Source organism: Hippocampus bargibanti, linkage group LG07 (genome assembly GCF_051943395.1).
Source record: "Hippocampus bargibanti isolate YZ-2025 linkage group LG07, ASM5194339v1, whole genome shotgun sequence".
NCBI classification, from domain to species: Eukaryota; Metazoa; Chordata; class Actinopteri; order Syngnathiformes; family Syngnathidae; genus Hippocampus; species Hippocampus bargibanti.
In genome coordinates, this window is record NC_142740.1 from 15395200 (window position 1) to 15415871 (window position 20672).

The 20672-nt window shown below is 40.5% G+C and overlaps 3 protein-coding genes across 5 annotated transcripts in view; all 3 read left to right on the forward strand.

The window, feature by feature from the left end:
* Positions 1 to 7388, forward strand: part of ssbp4 (single stranded DNA binding protein 4) — a 117938-nt gene extending 110550 nt beyond the window's left edge. The window contains exons 13-17 of one of the 2 annotated variants that reach the window (XM_089001002.1): positions 1609 to 1679; positions 1760 to 1838; positions 2067 to 2095; positions 2824 to 2925; positions 4973 to 7388. In XM_089001002.1, coding sequence (XP_088857128.1) covers positions 1609 to 1679; positions 1760 to 1838; positions 2067 to 2095; positions 2824 to 2925; positions 4973 to 5002 — 311 coding nt within the window. In that variant the 3' untranslated portion in view covers positions 5003 to 7388. The remainder of the gene's footprint in view (positions 1 to 1608; positions 1680 to 1759; positions 1839 to 2066; positions 2096 to 2823; positions 2926 to 4972) is intronic. The other variant, XM_089001001.1, reaches the window with a different exon arrangement.
* Positions 7389 to 8115: 727 nt separating this feature from the next.
* fkbp8 (FKBP prolyl isomerase 8) lies at positions 8116 to 17326 on the forward strand. Of its 2 annotated transcripts, none has more exons than XM_089001573.1 (9): positions 8116 to 8277; positions 8673 to 8887; positions 10595 to 10764; positions 11993 to 12081; positions 12164 to 12384; positions 12444 to 12616; positions 12682 to 12759; positions 15186 to 15320; positions 15599 to 17326. In XM_089001573.1, the coding sequence occupies exons 1-9, from the start codon at positions 8234 to 8236 to the stop codon at positions 15683 to 15685; spliced, it is 1212 nt and encodes a 403-aa protein (XP_088857699.1). In that variant the 5' UTR covers positions 8116 to 8233; the 3' UTR covers positions 15686 to 17326. The 2 variants fall into 2 exon arrangements, with proteins under 2 accessions (XP_088857699.1, XP_088857700.1); XM_089001574.1 differs by having other exon boundaries at positions 8136 to 8277; positions 8628 to 8887.
* Positions 17327 to 17938: 612 nt separating this feature from the next.
* ell (elongation factor for RNA polymerase II) overlaps positions 17939 to 20672 on the forward strand; it is a 41008-nt gene continuing 38274 nt past the window's right edge. Inside the window, exon 1 of the mRNA XM_089000760.1 lies at positions 17939 to 18258. Within this exon, the coding sequence (XP_088856886.1) occupies positions 18019 to 18258 (240 nt within the window). The 5' untranslated portion in view covers positions 17939 to 18018. The remainder of the gene's footprint in view (positions 18259 to 20672) is intronic.

The following is a 20672-nucleotide window of genomic DNA, read 5'->3' on the forward strand; positions in this document are numbered from 1 at the left end:
TGATCATTTGTTAAAATCAATTCATTTCTACAATTTTTCAAAGGGCTTCTCGTACGCTGGAGTTACATTTTGGAATGAATCCCAGCGACATCCGTCACATGTCCATGAAGTGCCGAATTTATCTGCTTGTGCCTCAATGAAATATACCAAAATTACATGACACCACCATCCATGACAACAGACTTCCTTTTTGGTAGTTTGAAGTCAAATTTCCTTTATTGTCACCAAATTGTTGAATGTGCCGGGTGGCCTGAGAAAGTGACACTGAGTGAGATGTAACAGGTCTCCCAAATTCACATATCAACTGAAGTAGACCATCTCGCCGGCACGCAAATGCCAATGTACCTGTTTTTACACCAAACGTACATTTCTCTCTTTAGCAAATAATCAAGTGCTTCAGGGTCGAGGCTGCTTCATGTGCCGAAACCCCCAGAGAGCCCCTCACACACACTGAATTTCATTTCCACTGGCATGAAAATCAAGTTACGCCCCTTTTTACGCCGAGCTCACGGGCTCCAGTCTACCAAAACAGACCCATTGTATTTTTATTTTTTTATTACTCGACTCTATTCTGCTCCGTTGCCCAGGAAACCTTCGATACAAAACCTTCCTGACTCATATCCTCAACGAGGAAAGACATATTTTCCATTGCCACTCGCCAAGACTACACATCATACACACATTTCAATCTCCTACAGAATTGTACACCTCCCACTCACTATTGACCCTCAGTCTCAACAACAATGGGCAGATTCAGGCACTGTACATGTCACATTCAGACATCTCTCCCAAGCCTTTTATCCACAACTCTCAGTTGGCAATGTCAGATCAAGGTCACCCCAACCTCGTGAGCGGTGACAAGGAATACTGTTGCTAAGGTGCCATACGATTTACAGAACAATTTTGGATATGTTGAGAAAAAAACAAAATAAAATCATTGTGTACACGCAAATAGTAACAATGTTATGAGAAATAATTTGTGATATGATCAATGAGAGTTTGTCATCTGAAATCATAGGTAATCATTAACTCATTCACTGTTCGGGAATTGAAAATATGACATAGAGCGCCATTCCCGAATGTGTTCGGGTTTTGTTTTTCTTTTCAACAAGGGGGCAGCATTTCCTTTTTCCATGTTTGCACTTTGTTCCAGCTCCAACTGTTGATAAAGCGCTATAAAAACCAATATCAGTGTCAGAAATAGCACCTACCCGGACGCCCGGGGCGGGCAACTTTTCTGCCGGGCGTACAACTTACAAAACGTTTCCGCCCGGGTGGTCGACAACTTCTTCAAGAAAAAAAAAAAAAAAAAAAAAAAATTCAAGTCAAACATTTGCTTTATTTAATAAAGTAAACGTTTGAATGAAGATTTCAAAATCAGAATAAATATTTCTGATTTAGAAATCTTCATTCGACAGGACACTTTTTGATTTTTGAAAGGCGCTTATAAATGGAATGTATTATTATTATTATTATTATTATTATTATTATAAATTCAGGGATGGCAGTGAATTACTTAAAATATCCAAAACTTCATTGAATCTCAAAAGGTAATTTTATATAGAAAGGCAATGTGTATGCATTTTCAAACATGCCTTTTCCTTGTAGATTCCACAAACTCGAGCGAAAACATCTACACAATGATGAACCCCATCGGCCCAGGTGGAAACAGACCTAATGTGAGTAATAATGGGGGAACAATATCTTTATGACAAATATATTTGTTTTGTTCGTGACTCTTGTACTTTTTTCTTTGCAGTTCCCAATGGGTCCAGGGCCAGACGGGCCCATGGGTGGCATGGGCGCCATGGAACAGCACCATATGAACGGCTCGCTAGGTGAGTAGTACTGCGGGTGTATTCTTTGTTGGAAGTCAGACGGCTCCCTCTAGAGGCTGGCTGGGGAAGTGCCATCTTCTTCTATTCTGTTGTTTAAATAAAGTAGACGAGCTGAGCTGGTGTGTCCAATTCCCACTTTTTCCTTCAAGGTTATTCAGGTGCTTGTGACTGATTTGTCAATTAGTAAGTCGACCACTCATAAGTTGTATTTTTATTTTTTGCTCACAGGCTCTGGTGACATGGACGGGTTGCCAAAGGTGAGGCGATATATAGTCTTTGTTGTGTCTTGAGCAGTTTCACGACTTCCGATTTTTTGGGGGGTTTATTTGTTCATGTTGGCACTAATATGATGAAAGTTGAGTCAACCAGCCGCAGATTACATCATTAATATCTAAAGTATTTAATCACAATGGACAGCTCAAAGAGGGATTTTAGTGCATCACAGTCACTGGTACAGATCGTACCGTGGTGTGATTTAAAAAAAAAACACATTAAACAAAAATTGTGCTCTTTGCACAGTAGTACACCTTGAACCGATCTTTAAGGAACTCAGCCACGAGTCTAAATTTACCCAAATTATGCCACGAATAATGGCTTTGCATCAAAAGTGTGACAAATGCATATTGCCTTACATTTTGAAAGGCACCAGGCTACTTCCTGTTTGGTCACTTAGCTACCAGCCCCACATCTAGACTCGCTTGTGCTGTGCTATGATCTTCTTCGCGCCATCCGGGGGTGCTTTGCAAACTAAGTGTGCTGTTTTACAATGTGTCACCCTCTCCACCTTGATATTGTGGAGCCAAAATGAATCAAAACCTTCAGTCATATAAGTCAATGTAAATCATGGTGTTATTAGCGACTAGTCGAAGTCGTGGAGTTGTCAGGTCAGCATTGACTGGTCTGTGCAATGTGCAAATGTGCGTGTGTGTTGAATAATAAGCGTGTCAAATCTACTGACTGACTGTGTTGTGCGGTTGTGTGGTAGAATTCTCCCAACAACATGGCAGGCATGAACAATCCCCCTGGCACACCGCGGGATGACGGCGAGATGGCAGGCAACTTTTTAAACCCATTCCAAAGTGAAAGTGTGAGTAGAGCTACGTATTGAACTACCTCCAACAAGGCCACACCATTTTTTGCTTTGAAGACTGAAATGTCATGGGTTTGGTTCAAGTTCATTCAGTCAATTTGGCTGATGGTTATTTTAAATTCAAATTGTATCTATATGGAAATAATGGCATGTTGCTGCTTCTTCAAGATAAAGTTTTACCACTATTTAATTAGAGCTAAGGTCATCGGTTTATTGGGTAAATCTGAAAAATGTGGGCAATTTGAAGAGTGGGGGTAATGAGTCAATGGAGACCATCTCATCTGTATGGCTGTTTCTTTAATATACGTGCCAATGATTATGCAATAAATATAATATAAATTAAGCATATACTTGAAAGGAAATAGCACTTTGAAATGGTACAGACGCTCCCCAATTTACAAACAAGATACTGTATGTTCCGAATGGTCGTTCGTAAGGTAAATTTGTTCGTAATTTGCTTCAGTGCTATATTTTGGATGGAATGTATATTTAAGGCTTATATAAGTATGCTTAAGATTGATATAAGGCTTATATAGGTATGTTTAAAGGACACCCGACGTCTGCGGACAAGTTGTGTCCATAATTTGTATAATTATAATATATAATTTGTGGCTTGAAATGACTTCTACTGAGCCTATTTTACAAAGATTCCACCGCATATAGCTATATTTTACATTTTGAGACGCGTACTGAATATTCCGGAAGTCTTGCTTTTGAGTTGGTGACAAGTCCGTATGTGACGTCACTGAAGGAACGCCCCTGACCGAAAAAAGGACACATTATAGCAGTCCTTCCATCACGTCAATGCTTGTTTGGTCTGAAAACCTCATGTTGCACCAAAAAGCCGCCCGAAGAGGGCGTCCCAGCTCCATGTAAGGAATTAATCAGCCCGTGGGAGCTCGGTGGCCATTTTCTTCCTCTTCCCCCAATGTTGCTTCAAAATGGCACGGAATAAATTCTTTAATCGATTGCAAACATGTTTGCTTTCCTCTTCAGAGCTATTTGAATCATATTCATAATTGGACGAGAAACAAGAAAGCATATTCTTCGAATCTGAAGCTATTGTTTTGATTCTCCAGCAATGCAAGACGCCTTGGCGTGATGTCACAAACTGGGGGCGGGACTTTCTGAAAATGCCCAATTCGCAGCTCAATTTTTTTGCAGATTTTGGACACTTTAAGTCATTTTTTTTGGTTTGACAAAAAATATCATACTGTGTGTTTTGGGTATTTTAGATGCTATAAAACGTTTTTCTGATGTCAGTTAGGAAACAAAAAAGTGACGTTGGTTGTCCTTAAAGGCTTATATAAGTATGTTTAAGGATTGTATAAGTAACCTGTATTCGATTGTACTGGAAAATAAACATTTAATACAATATATGCGGTATAAAAATATAAGAGACTAGTTTTGCGCAAAAAAAAAAACGGAAACAAAAAAATTACAACTGTTCTAACTTTTTTGATTTTATAACATATAATGCGACATATATATTATTTTAATTGTAGGAACCCCCACCCAACATTCCCAAAATGAAATAATTATAATTCAAATTTTCCTCAATCATGCAATGACAAATACATTCAGTTTATAATATATATTCATTGACGCACATCCCTTAAATATAAAGAACAGTCCTGGTGGACATACACTCTAAAAATGGTGATTAGTACGTCTTTTTGATCCTTTGTCCTCGCAACAAACAAGGCATGCACAACCAAACCAGCGCATGGAAAAACACAAGATGTGTGCATGTAAACTATTGTCATAGAGAACGATTGATCCGGATGCTGATGACACATCACAATCTATCACTGCCACCTTATATTCTCTAACGTTCTTCTGTGGGCTGAACTACTCTTCCTCCTCCTCTTGTGATGTTGTCCGCTTTGCTTGCTGCTGTTTTACTGTTTTACTAATTTATTCCATGACATGCTGCTGTAAAAAGTGGGGATGGGCTGCATATATAGTCCAGTGTTGCTTGACTCTGTTGAAAAAGAATACGGGCTTATCTTTTCTCTCTTCCCTCTTTTTTCTCCTTTTACAGTATTCACCCAACATGACGATGAGTGTGTGATTCTGTTTTTTTTTTTTTAATCTTTTATTTTACATTTTCATCTCCCTTTTTATTCTCCCCCTCACCCACGGTGCGTCTTGCATTGCCCTCCTCCTTTGCCCCCTCCCCTTTCCTCCCTCATCCTTGTGGATCGGCGTGCAGCCCCTTGGGATGCCCATGGACAGCAGGACCTCCTTGAAGGGTCCCCATCCCAACGTCTGTAAAATGGGTGTACGAACATGAGACTCTCTTCCTCACCTGCTGCGACCTTCCCCCCATCCCTCCTCGTCACGAGCCTTGGAGCACCTCCCAAATATATAAAAATCAACCCCAGACATGAAGCTCAACAATGGCGGAAATAATAAGCACAGGCCCCCCCAAATAGATGCAACTTTTTTTGTCTCTTGTGATATCTTGACACGGTTTTGCTGCATTTCAGACCTTCTCAGATTTAGGAAATAAGCTTTCAGTTGAAAGAAGAAAAAAAAAAACATACCGGCCAGTATTTTTTATTTTTGTTGTTTTTGGAGATAGATATGCTTCAACATTATGATGACATGAAATACATGCATGATGTGCCATGGATATAAAAAGCTTACTCGAATATCCAAACTTAGTTTGAGGTTAATACGAGGCACTAGAAATGGTGATAGGTGTGTACTGACTCCCATTTAACATGAGTTTAAATGTGATTGGTTGATTTTGAACGCAACCCAGTTAGTTATAAGAGGGTGTGCACACTTTTGCAACCATATTACCTCAGTTGTTTAAGTTGAAAATACACAAAAAAAACTTTTTTAAAGGTAAACAAACTAAATAAATACATTGATTTATGTCACATTCATGACCGAATGCGTTTGGAAAGTATTTATCATAGTTTGGTGTTTTTATCGCACAAAAAAAACCTCCAATTTGGGCAGAGATGTGAAGACTTTTTATATGCATTGTACATCCAAGGTACATTGTGATTTCCGCCTTATTTGGAAGTAACAACTTTAACTTGTAGCAGCCTTTTCTGATCTGAGGTCATAAAATACAGTTTTTTTTTCAAGTTAAGCCAATTCATCCATGAGCAGATTTGATTTTATGTGTAAACGTTTAACCCCAATTGTTGTTATTTTATTCTTTGAATCTTGCTATTGTGACTGTAAATCTCAAAAATGTATTTTCTACATCCCCCAACTTGTTTATTTTAACATTTTTATTTGACCTCTTTTCAATTCTGGACTTATTGTTGATATTTGGACTCAAAGTCAATTGTTAATGGAGTATTAGTGCCACACTGCCAAGAAATTATTGCGTAAAAATGTCAGAATTTTTAAGAGAGTAAAGTTAAAACGCTCTGACCAAAATAATACAGTTACTAGAATAAAGTTTATGAAAGAAAGATTTTGGTGTGGCCTTAATATTCCAAACATTGGCCAAAGATCCAGACTATTATGAAAGTAATGGTCTTTTTTTATCTATAGAACTGTAATCGCAATCCACAGAATTTCCGATGTTACATGATTGATTCTTCCTGTACATTATACCCAGTTTTAAAGGGTTCAAAATTCCAAGATTTAGCTCTCAGAGGAAGTTGGTGGGGGAGACACTCGCCGGTCAACATGACACTCACACTCCCTTTCTTCCTTCGAGTACCATCCCTTTTTAATTTTTCCCCGTTTTTGTAAATACTGTACAATGCATTTTGATATCATGGACATGTTTTGATATGTCAGTCACGACCGATGAGTACAGCTGAGAGTAAATTATTAATAAAACTGTCCATGTTTTTTTGTCATAGAGGAGCAAGGACACGTGTTGACTGTTAGGCACACATGTGGGTGAATGTCCACACAAAAAAAATAACCACCAAAAAAGTTGTTCCACAGTACATGAACGACTCAGAGAAATCATTAAAATCTGATCTCATGTTGCAGTTTCAAATGTGAAGGATTTTTTTCTAGCCAGTTAAAACATTCAAGAGGTTTTTTTTTAACATGATGGGATTAAAAGAATATGGTGGCCCTTGCTATGGAGTCTTGTACAGACACGCTCTCAGTCCTCTGTGTATATGGATCATCTCTGTACTTCTATTGTGATGTATAATACTGTACCATTAGGAGTAAGATCTGCTGGTCATGTTGAGTGTGGGAGGCGGAGGATATTTGGGTGGGGTATCATAATGGATTCTCCTGCAGTATTCAATATGAAGCAGTCTGTCTCCTGATTTGCTTTGTATTTCATGCTAGGATAGTGTGGGAATCTTGTTTTAGGGGCTTAGATGTCTTGTGTAGGTAATAAAATGTTCTTTGTATGTTTCTTTATATTGTAAAGTTTCTCTAGACTGAAAAGAGGAGGGGGAGGGACAGATAATTTGCTTATAAGAAGAAAAATGCATCAATAATAAATGTCATTTGTTTTTCCTCATTGTTTGAATCCATTCTTCAAAATGTTAGTCAGGGGATCACAAGACATTTTCCCATTGGAAATAATGTAACAACATTATGTAGTTATGTTACTAACAATACCTATGTAACGTTTGGGAACTGCTAAATGAAATTAACTGCTGGATAAAAAACAGTGTTTTTGCACACAGATGCCTAAATCCAAGTAGTGGCATTATTAAAACCCAGTCAATTATATTTAAACTAGTAAATTATTAAGATCGTATTAGTTATATTTGATTTCATTGTTTGCTTATAAGGGGAATTAAAAATATAAATCGAGCATGTACACAATTGTTTCACCGTCAACCGTTTCGGTAGAGGATTATGTTGGCTAAATGTATTTTGTGATTTAAACTGTTCACTATTACAATTTTCACACAGTTTTAACATTAGCTATAAAGTTTGAAATCTAAAAACACCAGCGCCGTTGTGTCCATAATGAGGCGCGTGAAGAATGAAATGTTTGATAATCCCCGGTTAATTCTGCAGACTCGTATATTCTGAGCACAACGGCTAAAGGCCTTCATACGAGTCCATTTTAATAAAATTGTTGCGCTGACTCTCAATTAAACGTCACCCAAATAATGTCATAATAACGTAATCATGTGTATTCTTTACAGTGAACGGGAACGTGATTTGACGTTTTAAAGACGTGCATGTGGTTTTATTTTGAAACTGTCTACGCGGTTGTTTCTCCCACAGTCAAGTCTCGCGCTAGTGCAATCCTACCTGCAAATGGTGTTATTGACGAAATTATAACTTGTGTTATCTACGCAAGCAGGTTGACTTCTTAGACAGATAAAACCCCACCGTCAATTGAATGAAGTGGTGGACGGCCACCACAACAAGCGACCGTGTTCAAGGGTAAGATATACAGCTATATTTTTATGTGTTGAGAGCCAACAATTGGCATTAGCAAGTTAGCTTCCTAGCATAACTAATATCCAGGCCGGCTACCCTTGTTTCTAATGTGAGAAAACTTTCTGCAAACTCCCAGAAACGCGAGGAAGGCATGGAAACGGTGACGTTATTTGCACGTTTGATTAGTTTGAGTTATCAATCAACACTAATTAGAACGTTCAGAGTAAAAACGAAGCGTTTCGAAATGTTTGAAGTCGTCACGAAAGGGTCCTTGGTGTGTGACGTCATTGTACAGTACACGGTGTTCATATGGGATACTAAATTATGCTTCAAACGATTTGTAACTCATTTAGCATCCCCATTTTATGACCGCCGAACACCATGGACGCTTTGGCTAGTGAGGGCAGCGCGGCGGCAATGGCGAAGAAAAGCGGCCGGACGTCGTTGCTCGACAGCGGAGAAGACTTCGAGGTCTTGGATGACGATGACATAGACGACGACCCCCCTCCTCTGGAAGACGCCGGCGGTGGGGACGGCCAGAACGCATATGAGGAACGAGGAAACGAAGAGGCAAACGCCGAAGAAGCCTCACGGGAATGGCTGGATGTGCTAGGTTGGTGCTTTGCGTCTTGGCTAACACGCTGGATGGGGAAAGTGTTTATGTATTTTTTCCCCGCGCATTCGCTGTTTTGCTCTCTAGATGGAACTCTGCTCAATATAAGCACCAAATCACATTGACTTGGCATTTCTTTTCCCCAATTTGTTTAAACCAACAATGGGAGAATTTTGCAAAAGATTTGTAACTTCTATTTTTCACGATGGATGGCAATTTCACGTGGTCACGGCTCAGTTCTGTTTGGCACTGCTCTCACCAATATTAGATTTGGCTTGTTAAAAATGTATTTTCCGCATCTGTTCTTCGATATGATGTACCGAGGAATCTTGGTCGCCGCGTTTTCATTTGGATCATGTTCATGTAATATTTGTTTATTGAACACAACGTGCGCTTACTCATCATTGACCGACAAAGTGTTGAAAGCTGGCCTACATTCTTGCAGACTTTTGAAGTGTTTGAGGACATGCTGATGAAGTTGCATTCAATTTGTAGTAAGGCAGAGAGATTTATATGTTGCCAAAATTTTAGTTGACTATTTGGAGAGTGTGTTTCGCCGTGCATCGGGATAAGCCATCCGTTGATTGTCTGCGATGATTTGGGGAACAGGCAGACTTTAATAGCACACAGTCGATCCTATGCTTGTCTTGACTCAAAACACCGGTCTCTGCTTTTGCCCCGAAACGGCTGCATACCGCCTCGCAGTCCGTTGGGAGAATAGAGAAGGCATGAGCCATTTTTGTCCCCTTTTTGAAGCTGTTCAAATGTCATAATTTTTTTCATACAACGATACAATTTAAACAGCATTTGGATGCCAAATTTACTTATCGTCCTAGAAGTTGGATAGTTGGAGCTACTAGTTTATTTCTCCTTCATAAACTGTTAAGACAGCCACATCCTGAAAGCCTGTTTAATGGCAAATGAAGCACACTCAATATCTCTTAATATTACAATACATTACATCTTAATTTATATTGCGCTTTCATAACAGCTGAAGCTGTAACAAAGCGCTTCACAAAATAGTCAACATAAAGCAAAATACTAAACACAACAGTAACATAAAACATGTTAAGTACCATATTTTCTTCACTACCATGCGCCTCATAATCCGGTGCGCCTTATGTATGGAAAACGTCTTAAAATGTCATTTATTCAAGGTGCCCCTTATAATGCGGTGGACCTTATGAATGTAAAAAGTTTTTCAAAATGTCATTTGTTGAAGGTGTGCTTTATATTCCAGAACAGATGTTACTTCTAGATGAAAGAGAATCAACATTTCCTTTTACTTTATACTTAATCATTACAATTGCAGTAATTTCCTAGGAATAGCAAAGGGATTTATGTTGCATGATAACAGTTTGTGCTGCTAAAAGTATCCCATTGAGGCTGTTAAGTAGGATATCAAAATATTTGACAGGTGCAGCCCTTCTATGGATCAAAGTGAACAGGAAATACCTGCTGCAGCCAAACAAAAATGTATTTCCTTTTTTTTGTTGCTTGGCTTCAACGTGTTTGATATTTTATAAATGTAATAGTGAAATCTGAGGTGCACGTTAAGCACATTCCCCCCCCCCAAAAAAACTACAAAGGCCGGTTGGTTTTCTGCCTAAGCTTTGGGATTTCTGTTCATTTGCTGTACCAAAAAACTATTCATGTTTGAGACAGAATGTTACGTGCTGTAATTGTAATAAAACATTTTGTTCCTAGGTAATGAGCAACTGAAGAAAAAGGTCCTGGTAGCAGGCAGAGGCCGGGACAGTCGTCCAAACAAAGGACAGAATGTGATCATTTGTCTTAAAACATTCCTAAAGGATGGGACATTGGTGGAGGAGAAGCCTGAGCTCATGTTCACGCTCGGTGACGGCGATGTAATCCAGGTAAATAATGGCCAGTGAGTACTATTTGTTCTGGCACAACTTCAAAGATCTCGGGGTGATTTGCTTTCAAGTGTTTCATGTCTTCCATCGGTACTCTACAGTGGAAGCTTCCATGTATTGTGTTGTTCTGGTGTGAGGGGAATTTATGGAGCTTCCTTAAATTCCTTATCTCCGTCTTCCATTTTGAGTGAAAATGCTGTCCCATTTTGGCCATTTTCTGAGAAATTGATACTCGTCAGTGCTTGACCTCAAAAGATGGCATCTATTAATATTTTGACGCAAATGTTTGCCATTCCGTTTGGATCAAACACATCTGCTTATTTCATTTTGCTGAAAGATGGTCTCGCCTTGCGCCCTGACTAGAACTGTTAACTCATTCACTGCCAGGCAATGTGCAAACATGTGTCCACTCAAGTGCCAGGGCTTTAGTCATTGTCACTCAAATTCCTGGACCCGCAGAATATTGAGTTTTAGGAGTACATAGAATTCAATGCAGCGTAAGAAACCTCAGACTCTCTTCTTTCATCAGAAAAAGTTAATTCCTAAGTCATCTGTGTCCGGAGTTATCAGAGCTTGAAATGGGGGCAGCTGTACAAAATGCAATCTAATACATACATATTGATTTGTATAGCGCTCTCACATTTGAAGCTGTAACAGCGCTAACATGGGAAAAAGGTAAATGCTGCCGCCTCGTCGAAGGGAAAAACATTGCCAGAGGTCTGAACAGGCTTTTAGACTGGATTGGATTTACCTTTATTAGTCTCGGTGGAGAAATTTACATTTCACAGCAGACAACTTATCAAAGTAAGATGAAAGGAATGAGAGAAGTAGAAAAAGAAAATACAGGAGCTGCTGGAAAGGCAGCCACTCTCACGGTGCCATCTTGAAGTCAAAAGAACAAAAAAACTAAATAGTAATATGACAACAAGACAGATTTTAATCGGCAACCTCACAAGAAAAAAATAATAATTTGGGAATGGCACTCCGCGTCACACTTTTCAATTCCCAAATAAATTCGGGAATGGCAGCGAATGAGTTACTTTTCATATTGCACTATTTTGACAAGTTTGAAATGAACAGTCATTTATCCATCTGACCACCAGGTGGCGCCAGTATACTTTATTTTCGTTCCGATTGTTCTGATAACCATGAGAAAATCTCTGGCTGTCCAATGCCGTCATGTACATTGTTGTCATGTTTGCTCCAGTGACCTATTTTTCCCTCCCAGGCCTTGGATCTCGCAGTGCTGCTCATGGAAATGGGCGAAAAGGCACTCGTCCAAACATCCGCCAGATATGCATACGGTGCCTCGGGAAGGTAGTGGCAGACTTTCCCTAACACATTTCACAAAGCGCATTTCTTGGATAAAATACGATTTCCCATCTTCTTTTTTTCCAAGTTGTGACCCAGATGTGCCTCCCAATGCCGAGCTGTCTCTGGAAGTGGAGCTAAAGAAAGTGTGCGATGCACCGGACCTGGAGCTGCTGCCTCCGCGAGAAAAGATTTCACTGGCCAGTGGAAAGAGAGAAAGGGGCAACATTCTTTATCAGCGCGGAGACTTTGCTTTTGCCATCAACTCCTATAGCATCGCCCTGCAGATCGCAGAATCCAGCTCCAAAGGTAGCATGACAGGTTGCCAACAAGATGGAATTGCCATCCCCGTTTGCTTGTCTCGACAGTGGACATCACTCCGGAGGAAGAAAACGAGTTGACGGATGTGAAAGTGAAGTGTCTGAACAACATGGCGGCGGCGCAGCTCAAGCTGGACCACCACGAGGCGGCATTCAAGTCGTGCGCCGCGGCCCTCGCTCACCAGCCCGATAACATCAAAGCTCTCTTCCGCATGGGCAAGGTACGCGTTTCGCATACAAGAGTCCTTGTCGGCATTGAAGCTGTGACAATATATTCTCACCCCAGGTCCTCGCCCTTCAAGGCGAATACGGAGAAGCCATTCAGACTCTGAGAAAGGCCTTGAAACTGGAACCGAGCAACAAGGTAATGTGAATTTTTTGGCGCGAGAATGGCAATTTTCTGCTGCTGCTCTTGTGACCCTTAAGTTCACTTAAGTTGTTACCTAGTCTTTTAATTCTTGGGTGTCTCCATTTTGTTTTTTGAGGTTTAGTATCTCCATAATAGCCATTAGTCAAAGTCAGCTTTATTGTCAAATATGCTAATATGCACGACATACACCACAGATGAAATTACTGTCCTCTCGGACCCAGCGTGCAAGGCACTTATATATAATGTGGCTAAAAAAAGAGACAATTGACAACAGACAATACATGTAAATGTAAAGTGAGGTAGTGTCGTATGTAAAGTGATGTGGTGTCCCTCAACTAATGTGCGGGCCTTTTTAGATCACGTATTTTTCGCAAACTGCACTTACTCAGCTCTCTACAGCCATTATTTCTCCATCCCATCCGATAAGTCGTATTAAAGTTTGCAAACATAGAATGTATAAAAATACACTCGTGTTCCTCGGGCTTACTGTCAGAAGTTTTTCGGAGATATGAGATGTCAGGCTTAAAAACCAAACCTATAAGAAATTCATCGAACGCATGGCGTTACCACTAGCCAGGAAGTGCCAGTGATTTTATTTTTTAACTGACATTCCCAAATTTACTTGAGAATTGAAAAGCATGACGTGGAGAGCCATTCCCGAATTGGTTCGGGGTTTTTTTTCTCATGCGGGGGGGGGTGTTTAAAGCTTCGGTCAGACCTCTGGCAATGTTTTTCCCTCCCATGAGGGAGCAGCATTTGCTTTATGTACAGCCGCACCCATTTTAAGCTCATCTAACTCCAGACCCATATAACTTGGGAATTAACGCTTTTTGTCTGATGGAAGAAGAGAGTAAGGTTTCTTGCACTGCATTGAATGTCTGTGTAAGCTCTCAGTCGTACAGGAGTGGTCCATCGATGAAAAGGTTTCTTCAGCCGTCATCTGTACTTCTGTGAAGGTGTCGGACGTTTCGCTTCTTATCCAAGAAATTTCGTCAGCAAACTAAAGTCTTACTGGTAGCTTAGGCCCTATATATCTATATCCCTACTGTCCAGACATGGCGGTACCGGACTCTGCTATGATAGGTCCTTGCTCTCAGGTTGGGGGCAGCAGAGGACTACTCCCTGCAGCTCCACTGATAGTTTCTATTGTTCTGACTAACGACTGGCCTGATTGCCCCACATCGACCTGTATCACCACATCAGTATTACTAATCCTATGTTGCCTAAGCAGGCTATTGTATCGCTTCAACAGGACAATAGGAACTATCAGTGGAGCTGCAGGGAGTAGTCCTCTGCTCCCCCCAACCTGAGAGCAGGGACCTATCATTGCAGAATCACCGCCATGTCTGGACAGTAGGGATATATATCTATATATATAGGGCCCAATCTACCAGTAAGACTTTAGTTTGCTGACGAAGTTTCTTGGATAAGAAGCGAAACGTCCGACACCTTCAAAGAAGTACAGATGATGGCTGAAGAAACCTTTTCATCTGCATGGAATGCTGATGTAGTCCTAAAACTCAATATTCTGTGGGTCCTGCAATTTGAGTGAAAATGACAAAAACCTCTAGTTGACACATTTTTGCACATCATCTGGCAGTGAATGAGTTATTATTATTATTATTATTTTTTTTTACTGACAGCTTTAATGTACAATTTCGGGTGGAGATCAAAGAGATGAAGCAAAATGTTTGCCACTTTGATGTTACCCCAAGACTGTATTTGGAATGTTCCCTGAGTCGCTTGGCAATCTCCCTTTCAGTTGAAGGGATTGTAATTGGCCAGTAGATGGCGCCAAAAGGTCACAACCCTCAGCCTAAGCCGCGCTGATTCATCATTTCAGAGGATGTGCTTTCCAGTGGCTTTAAATAGGTTTCGGCTTTCTGGCCTTGCCATCTCGTGCCTTCTGTTCTTCCGTTTCACAGATGGACATATAAGGTTCGGTGACCGTGTGTGATTCAGGGGCAGAATACTCTGCGTGCAGTCCTACGCCAATCTGTCAGACACGACTTGACTTTTTCAGCTTTTCATTCACTGTGCCAATTGTAAATGGATATCGGTGCTATGTACTTGCATGAATTATTTTTTATGTGTTTGTGTGTCAGGCTGATTATCTGTGCCAATAATTTCCATGAGTTAATTCTACTTCGGCCTTCTTAAATAAGTGATCAATGTCAATCTTAAAGGAACTGTGTTCATTAAATAAATGTTCATTCCGCTTTTGTAAGAGACACTGTTGATGGCATGGGGCAATAACATTCTGCATCATCCCACCAGTGCATCCTGGATGAAATGTCTGGCCACATTTCCTTTGACATTCATCACTTCCAAACCATCTGAGTACAAACATCTGGCTTCGGTCCTCTTGACGTGTTTCCATTATCCACATTGACTCATTTGTAACTGTTGTGCCCCCGTAGACCATCCACGCAGAGCTGTCAAAACTGGTGAAGAAACACTCTGAGCAGAGAGGAGCGGAGCAGGCCATGTACAAAAAGATGCTGGGCAACCCCGCCGAGAGTGGCACGCACAAACGCTGGATCAAGTCATCATGGGTTAGTCGCTTTGAGGTGTCTTGTTCTGGTAACCAGTCTGATATCAAACGATGATGTCATAACTATTAAAGGGCCGTGGGAGAACCTCTGACATTTTGATAATTATACCTCATGGGTGTAAAACCTTTTTTGCTTAAACAGGGTATGCAAGCACTTAGTTTTCACATATTTGATGATATTTGTACTATAACCTAACCTAAAGATTTGCTTTCCATTGTTGTACATACCATCAACACCATTAACATCGACACTTCTCTTCTGCCCCTTTTCCGCGACAGGGTCTCAGCTGGAAATTGTTATTTGGCGCCACAGCAGTTGCCATCGGCGGCGTAGCCTTATCGGTGGTCTTGGCTGCCAGAAACTGAAGCCCTCCCATCCCTTTGCCCTTTGTTTCTTTCTTTCTGTCACCTCGTGAACGGACTAAGAAATAAGCGCATCTGGCATTGGGGACATAATCGGTCATTCAGATGATTTTGAGGAGTTGTTCATGGGAAGTTTGAGTCTGCTTCGGTTTATTTGTATGTTGACAAACCTTGCAGCTTACTATTGAGAATGGGCCCCTTTTAGCAAATGGCTGCCACAAAGCAAAAATGGTCCCGCTTAACGGTCATAAAAAGCCATTTCCTCCCACATATATCCCGAATCCTCAATTATTTGCTGTTTTTGTATTCATGGCCAAAAGCTGTGCCAAACAAAAAGTACAATAAAGTCTCGTTATATCGATATTCAAGGGAGTCCGAAAAAATATCGATATAACCGGGACTATCGATATATCCGACCCTGTTTGCATGTAATTTTCTCCGTACGTGCATAGAAATAGTATCGATATAACCGGGACTATCGATATATCCGATATCGATATAACGAGACTTTACTGTATTTCTTGGGTGGTATCTTTAAGCCAAGAAGCGATGTTGAAACAGTTATTCATAACAAAGGGCCAATCAATGACTTTTTCCCCTCTCCCCTCACATCCGGGTTCCCTCATTTTGAGAATTTGTTGATACTAAGTCCCGATGCAATACCTCGGCAAACTTTTTTCCTGACCCAAACGATCCCAACATGTAACCTTTTGATTTGACTTAATGGAATAGTGATTCAAACCTTTCACACCGCCCTCTCAGTCGCGCCATTAAATTTATGTTAGGCTCAGCTGGATCCCCCCTGCCATGCAAAAATTGAGTATGCACACATTGCAAGTCACTGTTGCACTTTCTGAAGTTTCCCATGACAACTTCCAAAATGTTGCCCCACTTTTCCCTTGTTTCTTATCTTTTTTTATTATCTTGCCTTATAGAAATAAAATAAAAATTAGGTGAAAATGATGTGATCATGCCCAATTTCCAATCATGTAGTTGGGATCAAGTCATCCCAAATATATGCTATGCTTTATGAATTGTAGGGGTGTTCTGTTATGCACTATTTTCTTGATAACCACCCCTACAAGAATGGCCCAAATGTTTTCAGTTAGTATTTATTAAAGAGTTCAATAGAGTACAAAGTATGGTGTGCTGAGACAAAACATCCAAAGCTAAACGTTCAGAACACTGAGGTGATCTGGAATGCGGTTAAACAGTCCTACGTCGCGTTTGTCGTCATCTCATTAGCAAAGTGAATCCAAGATTCAAGTGAAGTATGTTTGGTACGCATATAATTATACAAATTGATGACTCAATATTGCTGTGACAACCAGGGCAGTGGGGCTCCACCAAGTTTTGACGTTGCAGCGGGAGCATATTTTGGAAGTTTTTGTCACTTATTCCTCAGGTTTTGATCATTGAAGACCAAACGTTGATAAATCCAACACAGGTGGATTGTGATTACTTTTTTCCTTTTAGGTGTTAATTTATTCTAGCGTCATTGCTTGTTGCTCTGCAATTGACCTGCAATTGACCTGCACTGAACGTGTCCTAAATTAAAAAAAATATTCCATTCATAGTTTGTCACAAAGTTTTCCTATGTTAATTTTATATTCATCAAAATAAACTTTACTTTCATCAAACTTATGTGCTGGTTTATTTTATGATGACAAGCACGACGACAAGCACAATTTTATTTTCAAAGTGAAACATTTGAACACGCCTTGAAATTCATTGGACAATGAAATTGAGCTATTGGATTGGATGCACAGTACCTGTATTTGTCTCACAGTGGAGACATTTACATTTCACAGCAGTAAAGTTATGACAGGAAGATTTTTATTACATTTAGGTTTGATTTCATATTGTAGTTTTGACTGAATGTAGTTTGTTTCAGTTTGTGACCTACAAATTAGCCCAATGTCTATTTCCACAGCTGCAAGGACCTCATCGTGATGCAATGGAATGATATCATTCCTCTACCTCCCGCTTTGTAATGAAGCAGGCTAGAACGAAGTGCTTTTTACCGTAATGTGTACTCCGCATAACCAAAAAAAGAAACGACCTGTTTGAAAGATTGTCGTCAATGTGTTGTCAGGCCCGTTTACCAGTTTTTAACCAGCTTTTTAAAATTATTCATCTCGCGACCCGTGACGTCTTTTTATGTGGGCGTGCCAATCAAATTGTGCTGGTGTGACGTCATAACGTGACGACCCGTCTGACTACCCAATTGTAAAGAAACGGGAATTGTCTGTTTACGGCTCAAGAACGTCCCACGTACGTCCACGCGATGTGAGTCGTACCGTGTATGCGGATGTGCGTGTGCGTAGTGTGCGTGCATGCGCGCGCGTGTGCGTAGCGTGCGTGCATGCGCGCGCGTGTGTGTTTGCGCACGCGTGAGCGTGTGTGAGCGTGTAGCGGCGGCGGTGGGAACGGCAGCCAAGATGGCGGCGCTGAAAGAGGAGCGGAGCTACGGGCTGTCCTGTGGAAGAGTAAGCAACGGCAGCAATGTCTCCGTCTTCCACGTCAAACTCACTGACAGCGCGCTGAAAGCCTTCGAGGGTTACCGCGGCGGCAAGGTAAGAGTACCCCCCGGCCCCGTGAAACGAGACAATTTGGGATGAGGTGAGGGAGGGAGCGGGGTATGTTGGAAGTATATCCGCGAGGCTGTGACAGGCGGCGGCGGTAGTAAAGCTGTAGTGGAGGGGGGTGTCGCTCGGTCCACTCCAACTCGCTAACCCTCTCATGAGCCCGACAGGCGGCCACACTAGGGGACTTTTGCGGCCGCTTGGTTCCCCCACTGAGCAGCTTGACTTGAATTAGGTAGCTAGCTTTTTTTAACCAACAACAGCCAGACTTGAGTCTGAAACCCCCCACCGGGACATTAGAGTGTCATCTTGTATTTTATTTTGATTTATTTTAATAGCGAATTCATTCCTCTCCCCGATTAGTTTGTGAAATATATTTCACTCAAAGTAGTTTCCAGAAAGTTTAAGCCGTCAAAGCAACATGATGAAGCAGTCAGCAAGTGGCTGGACCATCAGTGGCAGATTCTGTCTTGAAGTACGAGTTTCATTCGTTACGTGTCGTAACTCGAATTACAAATTTTCTCGAAACACCACGAACTTTCCCAATTAAATGACTGGAAATGCCATTCATCAGTTCCAAGCCCTCATCACCCACAAGCGCAAAACTACAATGTTTAGATTGAAGCAAAAGAGGTAGAAAATAAACATGTCATAAAAATGTAATAAATTAGATTTTAAAGAAATGATCTACTTTTACTTTATCTGGTAAAAACCTCACACATTTGTGTGTTATGCCTTCTAACGGCTTGGCCAGTTCTACGGTCTCTCCTGCCGTGTAAGCAGCAGCAGGTAGTTGTCAGTCTTTTATTAGCTGAAGTTCATGGTGAGTGATATGGCACAAAGTCTCATTTCTATTTTTTAATTGAGTCCCTTCCCCTGGACTAAAGATATTAGTAATCAATCCGATGATTGTTTTGTCAATTAGCTGATGAATTGAATTTTAAAAAACATTTATTGCCATCCCTATATTAAAAATTATGACATTGACATGCGCACCAAATCCAGCAGACATTTAAACAGCTTCTTCCCCCAAGCCATTAACTCTTTGAACTCTTCAACAGTAGCCAAAATGGAACTGGCCACTTAGCAGTTTTTTTGACGACGATACTAGTGCAGCGTGTTCTACCGGAAACAAATTCCTTGTGTGTTCTACATACTTGGCAATAAAGATGATTCTGATTCTGATTAATTCAAATTGCCAGTGCAGAAAATGTACAATTTGAATGAATTATGATTTCTTATTGGCTGCTACTGGTTTCGTCTGTAACATCAGCCAGAAAATGTTGATCATTGTTTTCCATGGTCGAAGCAAATGTTTGATACTCATTCAATATGATGATGATCAGTACGCTTTTCATGGAGGTTTCCAGAAATTGGATATTTACCATTGACAGTTGAAATTCCGAGCGTTTGGTCAATAGTAAATTGAAAAATATATATGAACAATTAATTGATTATCTTGTATTAGTTGCTGAATTGTTATTGAATTTGGCTATGCGAACAACTATCTGGTTACAATGCTGTCAAAGTAGCTGATTTTGCAATAATTTCATGCCGTCCAAATGATGAATTTAAATTGCTATGATCATCTCAGCTCCATAAGTGGAAACTTAATGGACAACCGACACCTCCGGACAAGTTGTGTCCATAATTTGTAAAATCGCTTCAAATAACTTCTACTGAGCGTATTTTACAAAGATTCCACCGCATATAGCTATATTTTACGTTTTAAGACTCGCATTGAATATTCCGGAAGTCTTGTTTTTGAGTTGGTGACGAATCCTGACGTCACGTCATGGAAGGAACGCCGCTGACCGAGAAAGGACACACTGTAGCAATTAGAGCGAAAACACATAAATAACCCGTTGGTGAATTGTTGTGTGTTGGACCGAACAACTATTTGATATTCGCTGACAAAAATTCCCATGAGACAAATCAGCCCATTTCCACAGAGCTTTGGTCGCCATATTCTGCCTTTTTTGGGTGCTACATTTCTTTCCAGATGCCTCAAAATGATGCGGAATAAATTTTTTAATCGATTGCAAACATGTATGCTTTCCTCTTCAGAACGATTTATATCATATTCATGACTGGATGAGTAACAAGAAAACATCTTCTCCGAATCTGAAGCCATTGTTTTGATTCTCGAGCAAGGCAAGACATCTTGGCGTGACACCACGAACAAGTGGGCGGGATCTTCTGAAACTGGCCACTTCCGGATTCAATTTGAAGTAGTTTTTAGACACTTTAAGTCATTTTTATTGGTGTTTTGCACTTAACTAAAAATATCATACTGCGTGTTTTGGGTATTTTAGATGCTATAAAAGATTTTTCTGATGTCAGTTAGGAAACAACAGAGTGGTGTCGGTTGTCCTTTAAAATATAATGAAGTCCCTAAATTTTCT